Below are 22,210 nucleotides of genomic sequence, written 5' to 3' on the forward strand. Positions count from 1 at the left end.
TTGATTCTAAAATTAAGAAATAAAACTCTTTAAGAAAAAATAATTTAGAACACATGACACAAAATTGAAGCTCTAATTTAGAATTCTAATTTGAGTTTCTCTCAGTTTCACCTATTATTATTATTATTATTATTATTATTATTATTATTATATAGACTAGTATGTAACTCATGCTTACACACGGGAATGATGAATTGTAGTGGTGCTATTGATATTAGCTTGGATTATTAAACATATAGGACATAGTTTGACCAGTATATTTGTAGGTACTAAAATAGTTTTTTCTTGCAATTTTCATGATAGTCCAAGTTTCTCATTATATTATTTTTACGTTTATAATTTTGAAAATCACTATCGAATTTATATATACAATATCTGTGAGAATACTTTCCTAATTAATCGGAATTATCCGCTTTGGGGAGCCAGTCCCTCACGGTTTATTTCTCAAGCGACGAGGGAGCGTACGGATCTTCACCCTCTGGGGGCTTTACACCGCAGTCCCACATCGGCAAGAGTTCCCTCTCACACATGGTTTATAAGCTTCTGGAGCAACCATGTGTGTACCATTACTACACATGTGTTGTAGTGGTACACTCATGGTCGCTCTAGAAGCTTATAAACCATGAGTGGGAGGGACTTCTAACCGATGTGGGACTTGGTGTCAAGCTTGCGATTACAAGGCCAGCCCTTGGTCCGGGTGAAAATCCTGCCTGCACTCGGGGACGAGGACAAAACTGTGAGGGACTGGCTCCCCAAAGTGGACAATACCGATTAATTGGGGAAGTGACTTCACAATATCAATTCACAATTATTGTCAGTGAAATTCTACTAAATACAACACAAAATAAAATAGTAAATTGGTCAAATAATATCTCTTAGATTGAATAGGGATAGGTGTATGAGATCGTTCAGTTCAATTACAGTTTGTTACGTTCAATATCTTCACATACAAATATATGAATAAAATCTTTATAAAAAATATGCTTATCAGTTCAGAGAAAAAATAATAAGAAAAATCTAAACAGTTTAATTTGTATGGAAAGCTAACAAAAGCAAAATCTAATTTTGATTCTAGTTGAACTTTCTCTAAACTATGGTTTAATATATATATATATATATATATATATATATATATATATATATATATTATATATATAACTTAGTTAGTAATGGACCGTACATAGTCATGGTAGATTACATAAATTACTTATAAATTTAAATTGTTTTTAGTTATATGATTAGGTTTTTTATGATTTATTTATATTGGACTCTTCGTTTTCTACACTAAATTAACTCATTTAACACAAAAATTTTAAATTTTAAATTAGGTGGGACACGTGGCGCAAGATTAAACTCTAATTGAAATCCAATTTTTATACTAAATTAATATAGTTGGCACAAAAATTTAAAACTTAGATTATATGGGATACATGACGCAAAATTAGACTCTAATTGAATTCCAATTAGATTTTCTTTTAGCTTTACCTATTAATATACAATTAACATTTGTCTTGAGCGATTCTAGACTAGTCACATGCTGCGATTTCAATAATGCTCCTAAATGCAAGATTATCGCAAAATAATTATTTAGTGAGGCTAACGTGTGAAATCCACTGCAAAATGGATTTGATTAGCAATCCAAAAGATAAAATAAAATTAAAACAATTAATAAAATTTATTTGAAGAGATACAATTTTTTTTTTTTTGAGAAGAAGATATATTTTTGTTGGTTGGTAAGGAAAAATCAAATTGAGGAAAACAACAAATTTTAAAACACTAAAATTTAGGGATCCATACACAACATATCTATTGGTAGTTCTATCAAATTTTGATTTATAACTTAACTAAAACTCATATTAAGGACGATATTAGATGATTTAACAATAAGAACACAATAATTAACTTTCTAAAGGTAATTCTATGAATTTAATTGATTTTAGACAATATAAAACTAGTGAATGAATTCACAGGGAACCCAAATGTTTTATGAGCTCAAAGTTTATGTTAAATTAAAGAATTATACAGAATTAAAAACTTTTCTAGATAGGAAATTCAATAATAATAAATAAATAAATAACAAGAATTTAAGCATTAAAATCATCAAAGTATTATTAAGATTATACCAAAAGAAGGTTGGGTTTCAACCCGTGCCTTAACAAAGCTTCTAGCAAGCCATTACACCGAAGAAATACGCTAAAAATTGAAAAGAAACTTTAAGTAAAACCCTAATTTCGTTCTAAGGCAACTATCCTTGAATTTTGACCTGAAAAGCCTTTATAATTTAAATAGTCTAAGAAATCCTCTTATAAGTAGAATTATTGTTTGGAAAAAAAATCATTGATTTTTAAGTTCCACTTAACTGGACTGTTTTGGCTCATTTACGTCATAATTTGGACTTTTCATAAATTACAAAGTTTTATCTCTCTGAGTTATCTTTCTAGCCTAATTTGAATGACCACAATATGACATTGGAGTTGAAACTTATGCCAAAAATAATAAAGCTTGAGTAGGTTGGAATCCTAATCCGAGTTTGACTTAGATTTAGTGTGAATTTCTTTTGATCCCTTGATATAATGGGGCTCAAAGACTAACCTTCTTAAACTTCATTATGGCACATGTTAAAATGTAGTCCATTAGTCTTATTCTTTACACAAATTCACTTGTGCCTTTTTTGACAAATTTTGCTAGAATTAATTACATTCTCCTACTAGAGACATACTAATGTATTAAAATTTATTTTAAGCACAAAATTATTTATTCAACATTATTCCAAAGCCAACTATAAAATGCATGAATAAGCACAATATAAGTAGGCTAAAATGAAAAACCCACACTTTATGTTTCACCAAAATTCATTAAGAGATCTAATTTTGGTTTTGTTCATTTTAGCCCTCTAAGTTCTAATTTTATTCAATTAAAGTCTCTTCATTAACTTTTGTTAAATGTTGCAGTTAAATTGTCCAAATTTTTAATTTTTTTTTTCTTCAAATTTTTGTAATTAAAAAAAATCCAATTAATGATTGAAAAATATTTTTAGAATAATTATTTAGAAAGAATTTAATGAAAGTTGACGGAGAGAGTTTAATTGAATAAATTTAAAACTTAGAAGATTGAAATGAATGAAAGTAAAGTTAGAATACTGAAATAAATTCTAGTGTGATTTAGAGGATAAGTTTTACATTTTAGCCATATAAGTATGATAATGTTCTATGGTAATGATATAAATATGCAAAATTATACTTGTGAATATATGTGTAAAATTGGTTATAAGAAGTGATACATCCACAATATTTTCACAACAATTATAGGTAGTAAATAATTATTGGTTATAATTTAGTTTCACAACTTAAATTACTTTTTTTTGCCATCCGTAACAACTAATAACAACCTGACACTTAAAATTTATTATGAAAATATTGTGTACTTCTAGAATAACTCAACTTATGTAATTTATCAAATCTAATATTTTGATAAATTATAAAGTCTTTGATAGTTAAATAAGAAATCTAAGTTCAATTCTCACCTACATAAAAAATCGATTGGTGTCTTAGTCTAATAATAAAGTGCTATCATCATTTATCAGGAGCGAAAACCATAGGTTGAAACTCTCTCGAATATATATATATATATATAGTTAGGTTTAAGTTATACTTGGTGTAATTCTAAGTGATGTTACATCAATTAATATTTTTTAATTGAATGTGAATTTTGAATAATCAACCGTTGGATTACATTATCTTTATATAGTCTTCATTATCGTAAAATTTTAAGGTGATCAAAGATTAATAGTTATGGCATCTATCAATTGTATAAATTCGAGTTTTTTTAGTTTAAAATAATGTATAAAATATGAGTTTATGAATCAAATAGTAAATAAAATCCGATTGATATGAAATTTGATATGTATATTTAGAACATATAGAATATGTAATTTAACGATGAAATTTACAAAATATAAATTTCTTAATAAGTTATTAAATAGTGTAATATTATTTAAAATTAAGCCATATATAACTTGGACTGAACCCGTATATATAAAAACAAACACCTGGGAGAGGGGAGAGTTTAAATAAATATTAAAAAAACCATATAATAGCAGGAGAAAAGATCATATACATTATTTTATATTTATATTATTAATTTTGTTATTTACACAGACTGAACGCTGACAAGGCCTAAAACCCCATTATCATACCATCCGTACAACACTCTGACAGTGAGAGTGAGAGAGTGAGAAAAAGAGAGAGAGAGAGAGCAAGACACGCACAGAGCCAGGCTACCTAAGGATTAGCGGTGCACGTTTCCTACTTTCACTCGCTGCCTCTCCCTCTCTGTGTTTCTCTCTCTCTTTGTTACTGAAGAACTTAAAGAGGAAAAAAAAAATTAAAAAAAAAGGTAAGCCAAGTTTCTCGGAAAAACAATTCCTACCCAAGACAGTGGATTTGAAAATTTGTAACTTCTTTTTTTCCTTCAAAGTTTTCATTTTGGTTCTGGGTTTTTCATTTGGAGCTACTTTGTTGGAACTTTATACTGTAAATACTAAATAACAATAAACATGTAAAAAAATTTTCTTTATTTTTTTTTTCCATTAAATTTTGGATCTTTTGTGGTTATATTGGTATTCTTTTCTTTTTTTCACTTCCATTCAGTCCTGGTAGAGTTTGATTGACACTGTATAGTGTAACTGTTGTATTGAATTAACTATTTATTTTCTTTCAAGGTTGATATATTGTGATTCCTAATTTTCATGTTAGATGATGAATGTAGCTTCTTACCATTGTACTATGGTATCATAAGTTGTTAATTGGACATCTGGACTCTTAAACTTGGACAGTTTTGTGAAGTATTTCTTAATATTCCATTTGATTGCTGAGAAAGTGAATGAATGGAAGAGAATACATAGTTTTGAGTTTATATGAGGGCTTTGATTGTTGTGCAAATGAAAACCAATAGCAAATGAATTAAAGAAAGAAAGAAAGAAAGAAAATCCTAAACATGTTTCTAATGGTAAAGACTAGAAAAAGGGGAAGAGGGAGAGGGGGAAAATTCAATTGGGTATTTATAGTTATTGAAGGTTTTAGAGAACAACTTCTTTTGTGGGGCTTATAAGTGCCCAATATGTAATTATGCAAAGAATGTTCAAAATTTTTTGCTCTTTGTAATTTCAATTTCTAAGTGTTATTATACAAGGAATTTGCTTTTTTGTTCAGTTAAATCTTGGTTGTGTCCTTTTCAAGTTTATAATTTTTTCCCTCTTGTAAAGTTCATTTCCATAAGTTGGGTTAGATTGATGGCAGAAATATGGCATTAAACTTATGAAGGGAGGAAATGTTGTCTTCTTTTTTGGTAATAAGAAGGGACAGAAAGAAGCTTAATTGTGTTAAATTATGGGAAGCTGATGGACACCCTGTAAATTAAGTTCACAATGTCAAGGCAAGCTCACCTTCCTCCGCGTTGCCCAATTCAAAAGAAACCCATCGCTGGCCCAACTCATGACACTGTCTCTCACCCCCTGCACATCAATGAATCATATCCCCGGCACCAGAAGTCGTGCTCCCAAAGTTCCATCCTAGATGAGCAGCCAGCATGGCTTGAAGACTTGTTAGGTGACACAGTCTCAAATTCCAAAGGAATGTCCCATCGTCGATCAGTTAGCGACTCTGTTGCCCTTTTGGACGCTCTTGAAGACGTGTTTCCAAGTTTGACTCCACATAAAGATGATGCGAGCATAGATGTTAGTAAGACTTGTAGTGGGTTGGAGTCAGCTTGTACTTATGGTCCCAATTCTCCTCGTCAAAAAAGCAATGTAACCTTTACAGAGAATGCAATAGTTTCAGCATTGTCAGAATATGTTTCTCAGGATCCTCTGCCTTACATAGATGGGAGTCTTTGCAATTCTGCTATTACTCACTCTCATTCAAAAGGGGATTGTCGTTCAGTTGGTGAGCTCAACACAGAGAACAAGGCTGTAAAACGGTTAGAATCTGAACTGACTTGTTAATAATGTGTTGAATTCATTCGCTATCATAAGCTTGGTACCAGCATGTATTTCCTAAGCGTACGATGAATGTGCACTTTGCTATGTTTGGGTAGACTATTATGTTATGGTCAGGGATGTAATTCTGTTAGTTGAAGAGTTTAGTGTATATTGCATATCGTTGTAGTAATTCTAGACTTCTGGTAGTTGTGGTTATTACCAATGTCTTAAATGCATCAGCTTTTTAAAATTCAAGTGCTTATGTGTTGCTCTTGAAATGCATACAACAACAGCTAAGTGATAGTCTATCTGCACATTTTCTCTTTCCAATTTTGAAGTAGAAATTGCACGTAAATAATACAAAATTTTTAAGAACTCATTAATACGATTCTCATTCATGTCATTTCATGTTGATATCAAATGTCTCAGAATCCTTTATTAGAATCATTTAGATGTCAGCAATTTATATAAGTAATAGAGTTGCAAACTTGCAAGGGAGAAAAGACATCATAATATCAGCTGGCTTTGCCCAATTTATTTTGACAAAATTATCTCAAGCTAGGGGAAGATGGCATGCATAGGTGAGAAAGAAGTGTACTGTTGTTGTGATTAAAATTTACATCAGACATAGTGTATATGAGTCTTGTAGTTATTCTATTTCTTTTCCTTTTTTTTGGCGGGGGGGGGGGGGGGGTGTCTTGTAGTGAACAATGAACATTTATGCATCTATCCATGTATCTGTCAAGTTGAATTTCACAACTCCCTTAGCTTTTCTTTGTAATTTTTTGGACTCTTTGTGTTCAATATCATGAACTTGGAGCGTTTTTATTTTCAATAAATCTATTCTACTTATCAATAGAAAATAAAAATAAAAAACTATCCTCACATCTGTCAGTTTGTAATTTTTTTTAAACTTACACCTCTAATGGTGTTTGTCTTCAATCTAGTTTATGCAACTCTGGTGAGCAAGCTTGTCAGAGTAAAGGAGCACCATTCTCTTGGTTGTCAAAGAGAGGGGACGACTGCAAGTCAAAAGAAGCACTCAGAAAGCAGTTAGTTAATTGCTAACTGTAATTAATTCTTGAAAATATAATTATCAGTAGCACAACATTTTGTATTTATTGTGCAGTTAGGAAGCTTTGTATTTTTAAAATTTGTTGAAGGCTCTAAAAATCAGATATGCAAAGATTTGTCATTAGACATTGAAGTGTTTTCTAGGATGGATGATCAAGAATTGTCATAAATAACTAAGGAAAAATCTGGGGGAAATTCTACTCTGTAATTAGTAAACTCTGTCAGCAATCTAATGACAATTTTAAGCATGTTTGCCCTAAACTTCCCTGTCAGGATCAGCTTTGTACTCTTCCTTGAAGAAATTTCTATGGGCATATGTGTGGAGTATCCAAGAATTTGGAATATGGATTCAAAGACAAAACATTCCTACTTAGGATCCATTTGTTTTTGTGTAAATTATTTTCCAAAAAAAGTTTTTTGTGTTTTCTGATGTTTGGTGCAACTGATAATTGTTAGCCAATAGAAAAATACTTTTCTGATTACTGGAAGATTACTTCAAAGTGGCAGGAATGGTTTGTGCTCACAAAGCATAAACTATTTTCCATAAGAAGCTTATGACCTACCCTACATCCCTCCACTCTCCCGAACTCCTTAGTGCCGCCACCGTTAGTACATCCATCCCACCATTACCCCCACCATTGCCCTCTCTCCTCCACATTGCCACAATCACCTTCCTCTCCCATCCTTTGCGTTCTCACTACCACCTCTCTGCCACCACTCCAAACTTCCACCACCATCACCTGGCTCATCCCTTCTCCCCCCATTCCTAGCACCATCTCCATTTCCTCCCACCCCCACCCCCCCAACCCCCTCCTCTGAACTGTTACCACCAACTCCCTCCCCTATTCCCCCATACCGCCATCACTACTACATTCCTTCTGCTTGCACTCCCATGTTACCACCACCTTCTCTTCTCCCACCACAACAATTCCTACCTATTGACTTTTTGTGAGTTTTTTTTTTGGTTGGTTTTAACATTGAGATTTTCAGTGTTACTGAAAACTAGGAAATTATTTTCAGAGTTTCACTCTCAACCAACAAAAAAAAAAAATCAATTTCAGTACTCACACATCCCCTCAAGTGTGAGTATTTTCCTACAAAAAAAGAAAATGTTTTCTATTGAAAACATGAAAATATTTTATGCTGAAATAAAAGGAGCCTAATATGCGTCTGAAGAGTGTCACTGCTCTGCCTCCATTGGCATGTGCTTTTGGGTCCCAAATTTGGATGACATATCTATAGAATGGGGTTTATGTCTGGAAAAGGACTGTGGAAGTCCATCACTGGCCATATTATTTTGTATCCTTTGCTATGTACATACATTTCCTTTACAGTTTCCATATACATAATGACTAAAATCCAAAAATTCTGACGTCCAAACAACTAAGCAGATTGATACATGGTAATTCATATTTACTTATGAACCTGTGCCTTTTGTAAAATTTAACTGGTTTGATGACTTTGTGCAGGCACTCTGGGCAGCGTTCAAGAGTTCGTAAACTCCAGTATATTGCTGAACTGGAAAGTACCGTAGATGTTTTGCAGGTAATTTATCAGGAAATCAAAATGAGATATTATGGAGCTATTGCTACTTCATTGAAATATGGTTGTTGACTCTGCATGCAAAGGGCTCTTTCATTATACAAACAATAAATGATATATGTCACCAAAAATTATCTAAAACTTCGTAGGTAAATTATGCTACAAAGGGTATATTTGCTGTTTTTTCTAAGTCAAAATTGAAAGAAAAGAATATCAATATTTATGCTCCCCAGCTTTAAGTTTCCACAATTTGGTGTGTTCTCAAAGTAGAAATTAAATATTTACGAAAAGTACACCTCTTCACAGCTTGTTATAATTATGCTCTTGTTAATTAATATTCAAGGATTCTGCATGTTGTATGCTTTGGCCCATGTCTTCTCATTGTAATAATTACAGCATCATTGTAATGCAATATGTCAACCAATTTACTTCCTCTCTTTTTTTTTCTTTTTTTTCTTTTTTTTTTTCTATTTTTTTCTTTGTATCCTGTGGATCATGTTAGCATAATTTTTATTTTTCTGTATCCATTTTCCGATGAAATCCCTCTTCATGGAAGCGACTGGGAACTTAATTAATAGGTTTTATCTCATTCTGTAGACTTTTGAATCAGAGTTGGCTGTCAGAGTTGATTCTCTTCTTCAGCAACGTGTTGCTCTGTATCTGGAAAACTGCACTTTAAAGCAGCAGGTGGCCAGACTGCAGCAAGAAAAATTTATTATGGAGTGTAAGTTTGTATATCTTTCTGTTGACACCTATGGGTAACTCAGAAAGTCAATTACCATTGATTATTTAAAAGAGTAGTTATATAGCAGACATTTTAGCTTTCTGGTTTAATTAGATGATAGTCTAGCCGCATTGTTCATCTGTTAGGATAATAAATAAATTAATCAATTAATTTCTGATAAGTTAACTTTACTGTAGTAGAGTGCCAAACTAGTGAAAGTGGAAACAAATGGCACCTCTGTCCCTTGTAAAGAGTAGGTGAAGGGAAAGGTCGTGGATTTAAGTACCAAAAGATGTGTCTGTAATTACTAATTAAAAAATTAAAAAACCTAGTGAAGTGGTAAATCTTCCTACAAATCTGGAAGTTTCTATTTTAAGTGAGGAGACAGGTTGTAACATACACGAATTAGTTCATGAATGATGAACATTTACTTGATAAGAATTTATAACAAGTGTCATTTAGTTTGAAGTGAATTAGACAGTCTGTTGGTCTGGTCTTAATGACATGTTGGCTTGTTGGAATCAGACTTTTGGTAATCATTTTTTTTTGGGGTGGAAATTGTTAATTCTTTAGATTGCTTTGGCTTTTCTCTTCTCTGTTTTAGATATTAGATCTTCTTATCTTCTGATCTTAGGCTTTTTGCTTTTATTGGTGTTTCTTTTGTATTCTAAGTTTATGCCCTTATTTGCTTTTGAATGAGTTTGTTTCTTTGCTAAAAATTAAATATCTGTAAGATTTAAAAAAGTCCATATCTATAAAGAAAACAGAAAAGGGAATAAAAATGGATCATGCACTGGACATCTGGAGTCATAAAGGAAATTTGTTGACTTAACAAAGATAGTGATAATTTTATATTCTAATAAATTGTGATTAAAATAAATGATATTTTATATATGTAAAGAGATCTTTTAAAAAAAAAAAAAACAGCATCTTTGATTTGCCCTTGATTGTCTCGAGTAACAGTTGTTAGTACCTTATCTGGCCTTCTAAGACCATTGGTTGACAGCATTACAGTTTAGGTACAGTTAGTAACATCAACGTTAAGCATGTTAGTATTTTAAATGTTCTGAATTCTGATGATATTTGAAAGAAATGTAATTAAAAAAACTGTATTTCAAACTATTATCAGCTTTGTAGCAGTTCTTTTGCTATCTTTCAGGGTTCCCTAGTGTCACTTACACATGAGAAACTATAACTTCTATTACCAGCCAGGATTCATTTAGTATTTATTTTGGTGCTTGTAATCTTGGATTTAATTTCAAGAACTTTCAAAAGATGTTGATAGTGGTCCAAGCTTAGGTGACTGACTTTATCATTGAGCAATGAATCTTCATTAACCAAAATCATGAGCTGCCATCTTTCGTAATGAATATTATCTCTATTGTTTATTTTTTAATTTTTGAATATCATGCCCGCCTTTTTTGTTACAGGTGAATATCAGTCTCTGAAGAAGGAACTCGAGTCTCTCAAATCTGGTTTTGCAAAATCCAAGAGTAGCAAGGTCAGCACGTATTTTGGGTCCAAAACTGCAAGGCTGCATGGCAGATGTTAGATTTGGGAAAACTTCACATTAGTTGAACACACCAACCCCCCCCCCCAAAATAATAATAATAATAATACTGGATTTTTATGTTGATGCACCCCGGATTTTTGCTTCATCTTCTTTATGTTTGAAGCAGATCCAGCCAAAGCTACTGCTTGTTCTTCATAGCCATTTCTTTCAGTCTTACTCATAAACTGTAGTCTTTAGGTATCCTGTAGGCTATGGTGCTTGCTGTTCTAGGGACTACTTTTATCATTTTAGGAGAAAGTGACACAATTTTCTCTATGTTTATTTTTGGACCTACACCAATCATACTGAAGGATGCATTAGACTCAGACCATTCAAGGAAATCCAAAATCTCACAAGAGCCGGAGACATTTTATGTTTCCGTTTTATGAGAAAGCATAATACGGGTCTCATGACTGCAATCACAAAGGTGTCTTCCTTGAATGCTCCAGACATCTTTGTGCCATCAAGTTCAACATTTGGCTGCAAGAATTTTTTTTATGGTGGTCATTAAGAAACTTAAATTATACAAAATCTAATAAAAAAGAGTGCTTCATATATTGACCACACACACACACGCACGCACATGAAGTCTTACAATTTCTTTTTACGAATTTTCTTATTTTGAAATCGTTACATAATAATTTCATTATCAATGTTGCAAGCTACGTCTCTTTTAAAATTTTATTTAAATAAAAATTTTTCTTCGACTTTATTTTTGTTTGTAAGGACCTAGTATATTGTTAAGGGGACCAAAGTTTAAGGACACTGTTTCTCTACAAATTTAGTTGTAGCCTAGGGCTACAAATTTAGTTATAGCCTAGGGCTACAAGTCTCACTAAACAAATTAAGATTGCTACATATTTTGAAAATTTAACCGTTGAATAATATGTTCTCTATATTCTTAAAACATATGTCAAATTTCATGTCAATTAGATGTTATTTATCATTCGATCCATAAGCGTATTTTTTATTTATAATTTTAGATTACAAAATCTCGAAATTTAAACATTTAGTTGATAACATAGTTATTGATTTAGATTTTCTTAAAATTTTGTAAGTACAAAGGATATAAGAAGAAAATGCAATTAAATAGTGGATTTGTCAAAACTCACATCCAATAAAAAAAATATATTGAATATAGTTGTAGCCTTAGTCTACAACCAAAATTGTTGCCAAATTTTGTCTAAAGTTTAATTATATTAGGCTTAAAAAAATTTAGGGTTATAGTTTTTTTAAAGATAAAAAAATCATAAATATTTGAAATTTGTACATAATAATAATAAATTTTTTTTTTTGAGCCAGGGTGGTCTTAGGACAACCTTGGACTCTATGTGGAGTTGCTAGTGCTTACTCCACAATTTGTTCCCAATTATATGATGCGATGATGGGTACATGAATGAAGTCAATATCAATTGGTAATTGTACCCATTTATTTTAAGATGAGGTTTGAGTTTAGTATCCAATTGCATTGAACTCGTTGAGATAATGACACGTGTTCACTTTTGAACAAATGTCACCATTTGAACGGGTCTAAGTGCATTAGATGCATTGGATCTAAGCCTCACCCTTTATTTTATGGATTAAATACTTGGTGTTCTTTTAAAATATAGTGGGAGAAAGGTTCATGAACTCTACAAATTATTAAGCATTAATGCTTCTTTGTATTGTATCTCATTTAATGTGATTACTGATGAAAAAAATGAATGTGAACATGATACAAGCACCGTGCGGTTCTTGTTAAGGTTAAAATAATGTAGGTGAGGTCCCATTGAATAAAAAAAAATTCAATAAAAACCTATAAAGTTAACAAAATACTAAAATAAAGACAAATTTTGACACAAAGTTTGGTGTTTAATAGCACTGTAAGGTGCTTGGTAACACACACACACACACACACACATATATTATGAACTCCTGTTCACCATAACCAATAATTATCTCATATATCTTATATATGCATTGTTTCTCTCACAATGTGTGATTCGTGGATCCATAAGATATAGGGTTCATACATTTAATACATGAGATATATTCAAACAATTTTGAAACCTTCTCATGGCAAATAAATTTATGCTAGGGTGATCAAAGAGGGGTTGGGTATCCTCGTAAGTTTTCAACTTTGGATGAAATTAAAAAGGCCCTCAAGTTTGGTAGACAAAGAAAAGTTGGAAGGTAACACATTCTCTCTCAACTTGATCAATTAAATGCAATCATAGTTAACTATTATAAAAGTGAAGCAATTGGGCAAAAATTTTATAATAATAATAATACCTTATGCTTTGTGTCCTAAAAGCACTTGAACATAAAAGTGAAGCTATTGGACAACAAATTTTTTTTTTAAAAAAATATTATAACTATGCCTTATGCTTTGTTCTAAAAGTGTTTCAACACTTCTTTTAGCATAAGAGTACCAGTGAAATAGAATTATAATATGCATATTTTTTTATAAATTTTTCCAAAAGAACAAAAGACACCGATTTAAAATTATCAAACCCAAATCTATGTATAACATTAGTTTGCTATTAATGTCCACCTCAACGTTTAAATTAGTGTAAATTTTTTAATAGTTTAGTAGATAATCATCTATCAATAACTATGAGGGCATGAGAAATGTGCAGGCAGCTATGAACACATTTGCAATTTATATCCTAAACTATTACATTTACAATGTACCTCATTAATTTGAATGGTTGGTGGATGTCGCAATTAATGTCCACCTCAACGTTTACATTAGTGTAAAATTTAATAGTTTAGTGGACAATCATCTATCAATAACTGAGGGCATGAGAAATGTGTACGCCCAACTATAAGCACATTTGCAATGTATATCCTACCTAAACTATAATATATCTCACTAATTTGAATGGTTGGTATATGTCGCAAATTATTCTCAAATTAGGATGTTGATTACAAAATTTTAAAATCAAGGTGTGAATTGAAAAAGCCCTCTTAAGATTGATGGTAAGAGATTGCCGGACCAAAGTATTCAGTCATTTTTCACACCTTTTATGATGCATGATGCATAGTATTTCCCATCTAGGGCAACCTTTATTCAATCTCTATATCGTCTTATAGGGTTACAAGATGTTCTTAAGGGGTCCTCTCAAATCCCATCATTTTCTGTACTTGATGTGATCAACTGCTCCTATATCACCAACATCAATATTCTTCTTTTTAATAATTAGGAACTGTTGTTCAATAAGTCATCTGAATCTCCTATGTTCTCAGCCTTGCTTGCCCATCATTTAGATGTGTAGTTGGGACTACCTATGCCTTGCCTAATTTAAGAAAACGGCGTTTCCAATTTTATTAGCAACCTTAAAGACTTTCCTCCTAATATACCATCCTAACATTTTAATCCTTTAGAAATCAGGTCCCAAAGGAAATTAGTATCCATGTCAATGACGATCAAGGCAATCTTCTGGAGTCTTGCACTGCCCTTGTATAATAGTATAAACACCATTTCTGGTTTGCATATAGTTATACACAATCTTCTTGAGTCTTACTAAATCAAGGATGTTCCTCTTTCTTGATTTAGTAAGGTCATGATATGCCATGGCTCTTTTAGTTTGCATGTAATTATACAATCGATACTTCACTCATACTGGGGAGAGAGTTTAGTACACTATTAGATACGTGCACGGGCGCCTCCCTCCAAGCCCACTTAGAGGCCCAGGGTTGTAATAACACGTATGAGAGGCTCACACCGATCACATTTAAAAACATTTACGAGTTGACCGGCAGGCACAAAGACGCGCCCCCTCTGACGAATACGTCATCCGAGCAAGTTGAGCTTGGAATGCACGACACCACTTAGGGGATGCCCTGCTGAGCATAGAGTCTATTGGCAAAGCAGGTTCTGAGGCCACCATTACCTTCTCCCACCTATCATCAAATATCCTCTTAAATGAGATGGTATTGGAACTCCACTCCGTTGCCTAGGGAGTGCCCCTCCCGAGCGACAGGTTCAGCAATAGAACTAGTTCCAATACCACTGCTTGCCACTCACAATTGAGACTCCACTTAAGAGACACGATATTGGACCTCTCCTTCCACCCACCAGGAGAATGATCGTGACCATCCCACTAACTCTGGCTATAAATAGGCAGGGAAGCTTCAGTGAGAGTGGTTGGACAATTGGAAGAGGGAAGATTGGAGTAAGAGATCACCCTGGGAGAAGAGGGAGAGCGATTGGGATAACAAGGGAAACAGGGGGCGCCGTGTTTGCCAAGCATAGCATCACTCTTGGTAGGAAATCCGAAAGCCCACCATACAAATAGATTGTGAGCCCAAATACCCCTCAGGCCCAATAGACGTATTAGGGGCACGCACAATACATAAACCCTTCAATTTTTCTTTTCTTTTTTTAGGCCAAGTATGTAACCCGTTCTCTATTCTTCTCAAATTATCCTTCACCCCAAAAAAAAAAAAAATAATAATAATAATAATGGTAATGCTTGTTAAAAAAATCCAATCAATGGGAAATAGCAAACAACAAAACGGAAAACACTATATCAATCGAAGTTCAGTTCTGCACAATGTTTACAAGAAATTGCTTCATATCCAGCTTCCCCTCAAATTATAAGTCAATGCACAACAGAAAGTAGCAATTCCTAACCACGAAGAGATGCCCGAGGCACAGCAGGCAAACCCAGTTCGTCCTCAGCCTGTCAGCATCATAGTTTGCAGAAGAATTAGTAAATAAGACATGCAGACGTAAGTACAACGTGCAACAAAAATAGTTAATCTAAGCCAGTTCTAACCACCCGTTCCATTAATCAGCACACTTTTTCTCATACCCGTTTGGAAGCTCTACTAGTTTGATCATTGGCTCTACTTAAAGTGCAATAAAAAAAATTTAAACTTCTGCCGTTTAACCTTGAAAAAAGAAGTGCAATAAAAAATTTATTGTTTTTCTTAACAGTTATTTAGCTGAGAAGTAATGTTTGGTGTAGTGCTGAAAACAGTAATTGTCAGAATCTGAAAAGTTGTTTGATTGAAGTTGCATTTGTTATAATAGTTTTTTTTTCTTTTTTTCCCCACAATACAAAATACAATATCTATGCCAGTGTAAGTAGATATTGGTTAATCACTAACATTGCTGGCCATTGGGGAAGTTATTCACAACCTTGGGGTAATTTATGGGTAAAGATTTGTTGGTTGATTTGAAGTAGCTATTGGGATTGTGGGTGGTGGGTTGGTCAGGGTGTTGTCATTGATTGATGGTGGCAATGGAGGCAATATGTGGTGTTTGTAGGCAGTGCTGACAGTGGACATTGGTCCAAAAGGGGCAGAGACTGATGAACACGTGAGTGTATGGCCAGTAGGAGACAGAGTGAAAAAAGTGAGATTTTCATCGTTAAAAAGAAAATAACTATTCGTAACATGCCAAAAAAAGGGACTACTACTATTTTACTTTTTTTGTAGTCAGTTTTGATAAGTGATTCACCAGAATCACAGTTAAGTGGAGTTATCAAACAACTAAGCAACAGTGCTAAACAGCTTTTTTGTAGTCAGAAATCAAGAAGTCGGATATTTATGGAGGATCCAAAAGGAGGGTTAATTAGCAGAACTTTCTCATGAAATTCAAGGGTTCCTTTCTCACAATTTTCTTCAATTCAACAAAAAACTCTAATATCCTGCATTTCTGCAAAAAAATCAATGGAATTTACCTGGGCATTGGATCTGCCAGCTGGTACAGCTGCTTGTCCCGTGGGCGCTGATGGCAAGTTGAGTTCCGAATCCAACTCAGATTCTGTATCAGGTTGGAGATAAGAGGGCACCCCATCAGCTTCAGTTCCCATGTCCGCTTCCAAAGCATCAAGTTCTGCCCAAAAGAAATAATTGTTGGAATAGGACATGAGTATATTTATAATGTTGGTCAGATCAGATCCATTACTTAACAATTAGCAGATTAGATTAACAAAGCCTATTCATCCTACATGAATTAGCATAACAACTACGACCCTGTCCAGCACACATTAATTAATAATAAAGTTTTCAACACTATTTCCAGGAGTTAGTACTTCCAACATCAAATAGTCACTGGGAAAATTAAAATCAGAAACATTTTATGTCTGAAAACAACCATTAAAAAATCTCCCTCAATATCTAAAACTTTAGATAATAAAAAAACTGACCGCCCATAAGGTCATCCTCATCAATGTCATCTGGCACACTATAGCTTCTACCCAGGCTCTCTTGAATTTCAGTACTCACATCCATTAGGTCCATCATCTCGTCTTGCAAGTTCTACAATCAGAAAAATCAACTGTTCAGCACCAGAAATTCTCAAAAGCAGTAAAGCATGGAAGGTAAGTGTGAAAAAAGATATCAAATAATTACGTACATCAATGTCTTGAATCTTCACAGTTTTCATCATTCCCTTCAACTCCTTGTTTGCAGATTTCAAAGCTGACATCTGGAGAAAAGAAAACAAATTCAATTTGTGACAAAATATAGAACTAACTTTACAATCTGGTTCCCTAAACATGAATCCAGGGCATCTCTCTCTTATAACCTGAATGGACAAGAAATAAGAGTCCAGAACCTAGATTCAACATATATTTATAAAGAATCCGGCCCTAGTGACAAATAGTTCGTCCCCTACCTCTCATGAGGTAGGCAGCAGGTTCCAATCAGGGTACATATAAAGCTCCGCCTGAGCTGCCTTGAACTATGCCCCTTGGGGCGCTACCAAGAAAAACAAATGTTTGAAGGTGAAAACAGCACAACCCCAGTACTCCAAAACCGGTACAAAGTGATACTAGAAACTTAGTCCAAATTCGTAATTCATCTAAACCCATTTATAAACAGAATAGCTGAAAACTATAAATTGCATCCTTTATGTGTATGACTATATAAATTCCTTGGTTATGCCTTATGTATGTATCTCTTCTTAAAAATAATTTTTAAGTTGATTTTTTTACTTCTTTAATATTGATATCTATGTAGTGAATAAAAGTTGTTACAAATATATTATCAAATCATTAAAAAAAATTTGATAAATTTTCCATATCAAAAAAATGCCGGAAAATGTTTCCAAAGTATTCTTAGAGTTAGAACCAAACAGCAGAAAATAGGCAATTTTCCCTGAAATTTTTTTCAATTGAAAACTTGTTACACTGAAACAAACAGAGCCTTATGTAAATTTTTAGGAAGCCACTCAATTGAAACAAAAATATAAGTAATTCTATAATTACCCATACTGTGGTTTAGGCCAGTCACACAAATGGCCATGCCAAAAGAGCTCATTAAGGTCAATTTTCAGTAATAAACATCTGTATTCTGTAAGGATAAAAAAAAAAGCTCCTTAGGACATACTGTTTGCTGAGCATCTTTAATACCCTCGGAAGCAAAGGAAACTTGATCAAGATTGAATGTCTGATTGTACAGCATGTCCCGTTGTCCTTCATACCTGTGCAGAGGCTTAATAGATTGTATAAATCATGGAGAAAATAAGAACATATGATCCAAGCTGTATTGCATACTCATATACACATATTCCTTTCAACAAAGTAAATTAATTTAGATATCACAGAGAGAGAGAGAGAGAGGCCAATCTGCACTTTCTAGGGAACCATGGATATACTAATGCAAGTCCAGCAAGACGTAGTAAGTTTTAATACTGAAAAGGGAACCCATAGTGGCATTAACACTGGTAAAAGACACCAAGGTATTGACACTACAAAACATAGCAACGTCACATGTTGTATTGATTTATTAACGTCTAAAGATATCATATTATTGAACCAATGGTATAGATAAATTCCAATAATGTGAAAGTTAATGTTAGGTCAATTCATGGCACTTTGGTTTAGCCAAAGTTATATATGCACTAACATTGGGAAAAAATCTAGATGCATAGAAGTATAGATTAATCCATTCACTAATCAAATTAATGTGTATCAATCAACCAATATTAGGTTTCATACCATAAAGTAAGAAGCCGTCTCTTGCAAACCAAAATCAAGTGTCCAAAAACACAATGGTATTTTGAACCAAAGTGACACTATCGACACCAAATCATATTGTAACCCTTAACAAACAATCATGAATTAAACATCATGCGTTTGTCCAATAAGAGAGGATGACAAAATTTTCCATGTCTCGCTTCCTTCTTAATGATTAAAAATGAATGATCTAGATTTGTGTTACCTTTCAAGTACACAACCTGTGTATTTGGATGTGGTTCTTCTATACCATTAAAAAAATTACTTATAAAAACACTGAATAGGTCAATTTTAAAATGATTCTCTTTTATTTTTTTGGAGGCCTATAACCCCCCAGCATTACTGCATAAATAATGACTTCAATTTTCCATAATATTTCTGTGGTTGTTCTTTAACTTGTTATGTATAAGTCTTGAATAAACCTATTTTATCCTTGAAATCATAACAGCCTTCTCTTTTTTGACAAATATCCTCAAAACTGTAAAAGCTTCTTCCCTCTTAATGATTATAACTTCAAAATTTGAACCTTTCTTCCCTGTGTCTTCAACACAGCTTTAGCTTTATCACCTAAACATACTCTCTAAATGTCAAGCTCTTTACCCATTCAAACCTGCTTGAAGGATTCCCATCAAATTCAAAGCTTTTCAAACTATGTTATACCTAACACCTAGTACTTTGCCCACACTAAGCATTTTTCTTTCAAGAAAAACTATTGCACATATATAACAGCACATGCAGAATGTTATCCCCAGATAAAAGTGCAATAAAGATGTAATGACATTACAAGAGGCACCTACATTCTCTTTTGCTTGAGAACCCTCATGGCTCGAGCTTTAACAGCTTCTTGAGCAGGGCCAGGTCTCGTTTTCTTGATCTGCTCTTTATATCTACTAAGCTCAACATCAAGCCTTTTGATCTTCTCATCCACTGTTTCACCTCTTTTATTGATCTGGAAAGAATATTATTTAGACCTTAGTTCAAGTGAACAAGCTGTAGAAATACAATAGATAGACTGAATATTGGAGAACAGAATAACATGGCAAGAAATTTCAATTAAAAATTATGCAAAGCAGTGAATTTAAACATATAATTCCAGCAGCCAAACTAGCATCTGAAAATTAATCCATAAAAAAAAAAAAATTACAAACATATGTGAATACCATGCAGAATATCTAAATTCTAAGCTTCTCAAAATACATTCAAACCAACAGATCATAGTGTAAGATGAATACTATTACCATCATAGATGTTAACATGAGTAACAGGAAAAGGTAAGGACTGAGAATCTACATTAACAACCAGATGCTCTACAGTAACTTTAATGTTCCCCATACAAGAAAAAATCATCTATCTTACCAAAACTACTACAACTTATCCAATCAGTATATAATTTTGCAGATGAGAAGGCTTCATGAAAGCAGCATCAAATTTCTACCACCTTAACTTCTTGAGAGGTGGTTCTTAGAAATTAGGCGAAAATATTCAAAGCTTCATCAAAATCACATTATTGTAACAGGCAACAGTGCCAATGCCATCTAAATAATTGATCTCCCAGCCCATGGAGGTTCCGAAAGTTTTTTCTGAAAAGCACATCCCTTCCACTCAGTTTCTACATCAACAGCTCAAAATTTTAACAGCGAACATGGGTTCATACTTGTCCTTTAATATTGCTGCTGTATGTAACATTTTCTTTTTTCTTTCACAACATCTTGCATCCTTTCTAATCTTATTAATTTATCATTCAAGTATGGACAGCAATACAACATTAAGCCTAACAGTAACTTCAACGCAATTATCTTTACTCTGCATATTTCACCAGGATCACATCTTACACCGACACACTCCCACCATGAACCAATTCACTACGAAACTAAGTACTGCTTGTACCTTCACACATATTCTACCCACAACTCCATCAAAATTGTCATAGCCAGCTCTTATATTTAAACTACACAACCTTATGCACACATTTACAACGGGCCGTCATCATTAGTCAGTACCAACAACATTGTAAAGCCTAAACACGACTACAACATCCAATCACACAGACGAAAAACAACTACAGAGTCATCAAACAAACATCAAAGATTATATAACAGTTCAACTATCACTACAATTCGGACAAATTCGCAATTATTAGCAATTCCAAACACACACTTTCACCTAAAAGTTCCTTCAATTACAAATCTGAGCTCTTCAAGAAACCAAATCAATTTTTTTTTTTTCAGAATCTCATCATTTTAAACCCAATTAAAACTTCAACCTTCATAAAAACCTAACAAAAATAATAATAATCACAGATCGGAATTCCGATTCCCTTTGCCCTAATTCCTGAATTACTATTTTCTCCGGAACCAAACGCAACAATAATTAAGCAAATTAAAATAAAAAATTAAATAAAAAAAACAGTGAGAGAAAGTAAAGGAAAGGAAAGGAAAGGAAAGTGAGAAACCCTATCGGAGGCGTCGTTAATCGACGGTGGAGGCTCTTTATCTTTCTTCACGCCGAAAACCCTCTTCATCTTCTTCTTCTTCTTCTTCTTCTTCTTATGGAACAATCAACAAGGTCGGCGAATTTTCAGATCAAACTGAAAAGAAAACTTTTTCCCCACTGAATTCGAAAGCGAGAGAGAGAGAGAGAGAGAATGCGAGACTTTCTTCGAAAGAGCTTATGAGTTTTTCTTTCTTTTTCTGCGTTTGTTTCTATGTATTTTCTCTTTCTCTTACGGGGGAAAAAGAAGTTTCGGCGAAGTGTGAGGGATTGGGTTTTGTTTTTTTTCGTTTGTTTGGGGGAATGGTGGTGAGTATTGTGTGGGTTTGGGTTTAGTGGGATTGAAATTTGGAAAGGTAGGTTTTGAATTTTGATTGGCTAGAGTGGGTGACAGCTTGGACTTTGTGAATGGGATGGAACTGTGATTGGATTGTTAATGGTTAATAGAAGTGGATGTATGAAAGTTCATTGTGGGTTTATATTACCTGATTTTTCCTTTCACCTCCAACAATATACTATGTGGGAAATTTCTGTTAACAAACAGTCAATGCCAAGGGTTTCTTCTATGGCTAAACCTCCCTAAACATTTCCATCAACTTATTTTTCTTTTAATTTTCACTAAATAATAATGTTTAATAACAATAAAGTCTTAGTCATACTAATTTTGGGGTCAACTACTATAAAACAATTATATACACAAATAATAACGAAACTTTAGGTTATGTTTGATAACAGTTTTTTTTTCCTATTTTCAAAAACTTGTTTTGGGAATATAAAGAAAAAACAATTTTCTTGTATTTTTTAAATCAAAAACATGTTTGGTTAGTTGAAATTTAAAAAAATATTTTTTTGGAAGAAAAAAATGGAAAATACTAAATATGTTGTTACTAGAATTGAAC

The 22,210-nt window shown here is 33.2% G+C and overlaps 2 protein-coding genes across 7 annotated transcripts; one reads left to right on the top strand and one right to left on the bottom strand.

Moving 5' to 3' along the window:
* Positions 1 to 4,171: 4,171 nt before the first annotated feature.
* LOC142615248 (uncharacterized protein At4g06598) lies at positions 4,172 to 11,149 on the top strand. Of its 6 annotated transcripts, none has more exons than XM_075787973.1 (6): positions 4,172 to 4,395; positions 5,264 to 5,976; positions 6,925 to 7,029; positions 8,521 to 8,596; positions 9,191 to 9,317; positions 10,748 to 11,149. In XM_075787973.1, the coding sequence occupies exons 2-6, from the start codon at positions 5,426 to 5,428 to the stop codon at positions 10,867 to 10,869; spliced, it is 981 nt and encodes a 326-aa protein (XP_075644088.1). In that variant the 5' UTR covers positions 4,172 to 4,395; positions 5,264 to 5,425; the 3' UTR covers positions 10,870 to 11,149. The 6 variants fall into 6 exon arrangements, with proteins under 6 accessions (XP_075644088.1, XP_075644086.1, XP_075644087.1 ...); XM_075787971.1 differs by having other exon boundaries at positions 5,287 to 5,976; XM_075787972.1 differs by having other exon boundaries at positions 5,298 to 5,976.
* A 4,156-nt stretch (positions 11,150 to 15,305) lies between these two features.
* LOC142617112 (vacuolar protein sorting-associated protein 60.1) lies at positions 15,306 to 21,342 on the bottom strand. The gene is made up of 7 exons (XM_075789811.1): positions 21,274 to 21,342; positions 19,619 to 19,770; positions 18,193 to 18,286; positions 17,219 to 17,290; positions 17,010 to 17,121; positions 16,542 to 16,696; positions 15,306 to 15,536 (listed from the first exon to the last, which is right to left on the bottom strand). The coding sequence occupies exons 1-7, from the start codon at positions 21,340 to 21,342 to the stop codon at positions 15,483 to 15,485; spliced, it is 708 nt and encodes a 235-aa protein (XP_075645926.1). The 3' UTR covers positions 15,306 to 15,482.
* Positions 21,343 to 22,210: the final 868 nt, after the last annotated feature.

This window comes from Castanea sativa, chromosome 11 (genome assembly GCF_040712315.1).
Source record: "Castanea sativa cultivar Marrone di Chiusa Pesio chromosome 11, ASM4071231v1".
Classification (NCBI taxonomy): domain Eukaryota; kingdom Viridiplantae; phylum Streptophyta; class Magnoliopsida; order Fagales; family Fagaceae; genus Castanea; species Castanea sativa.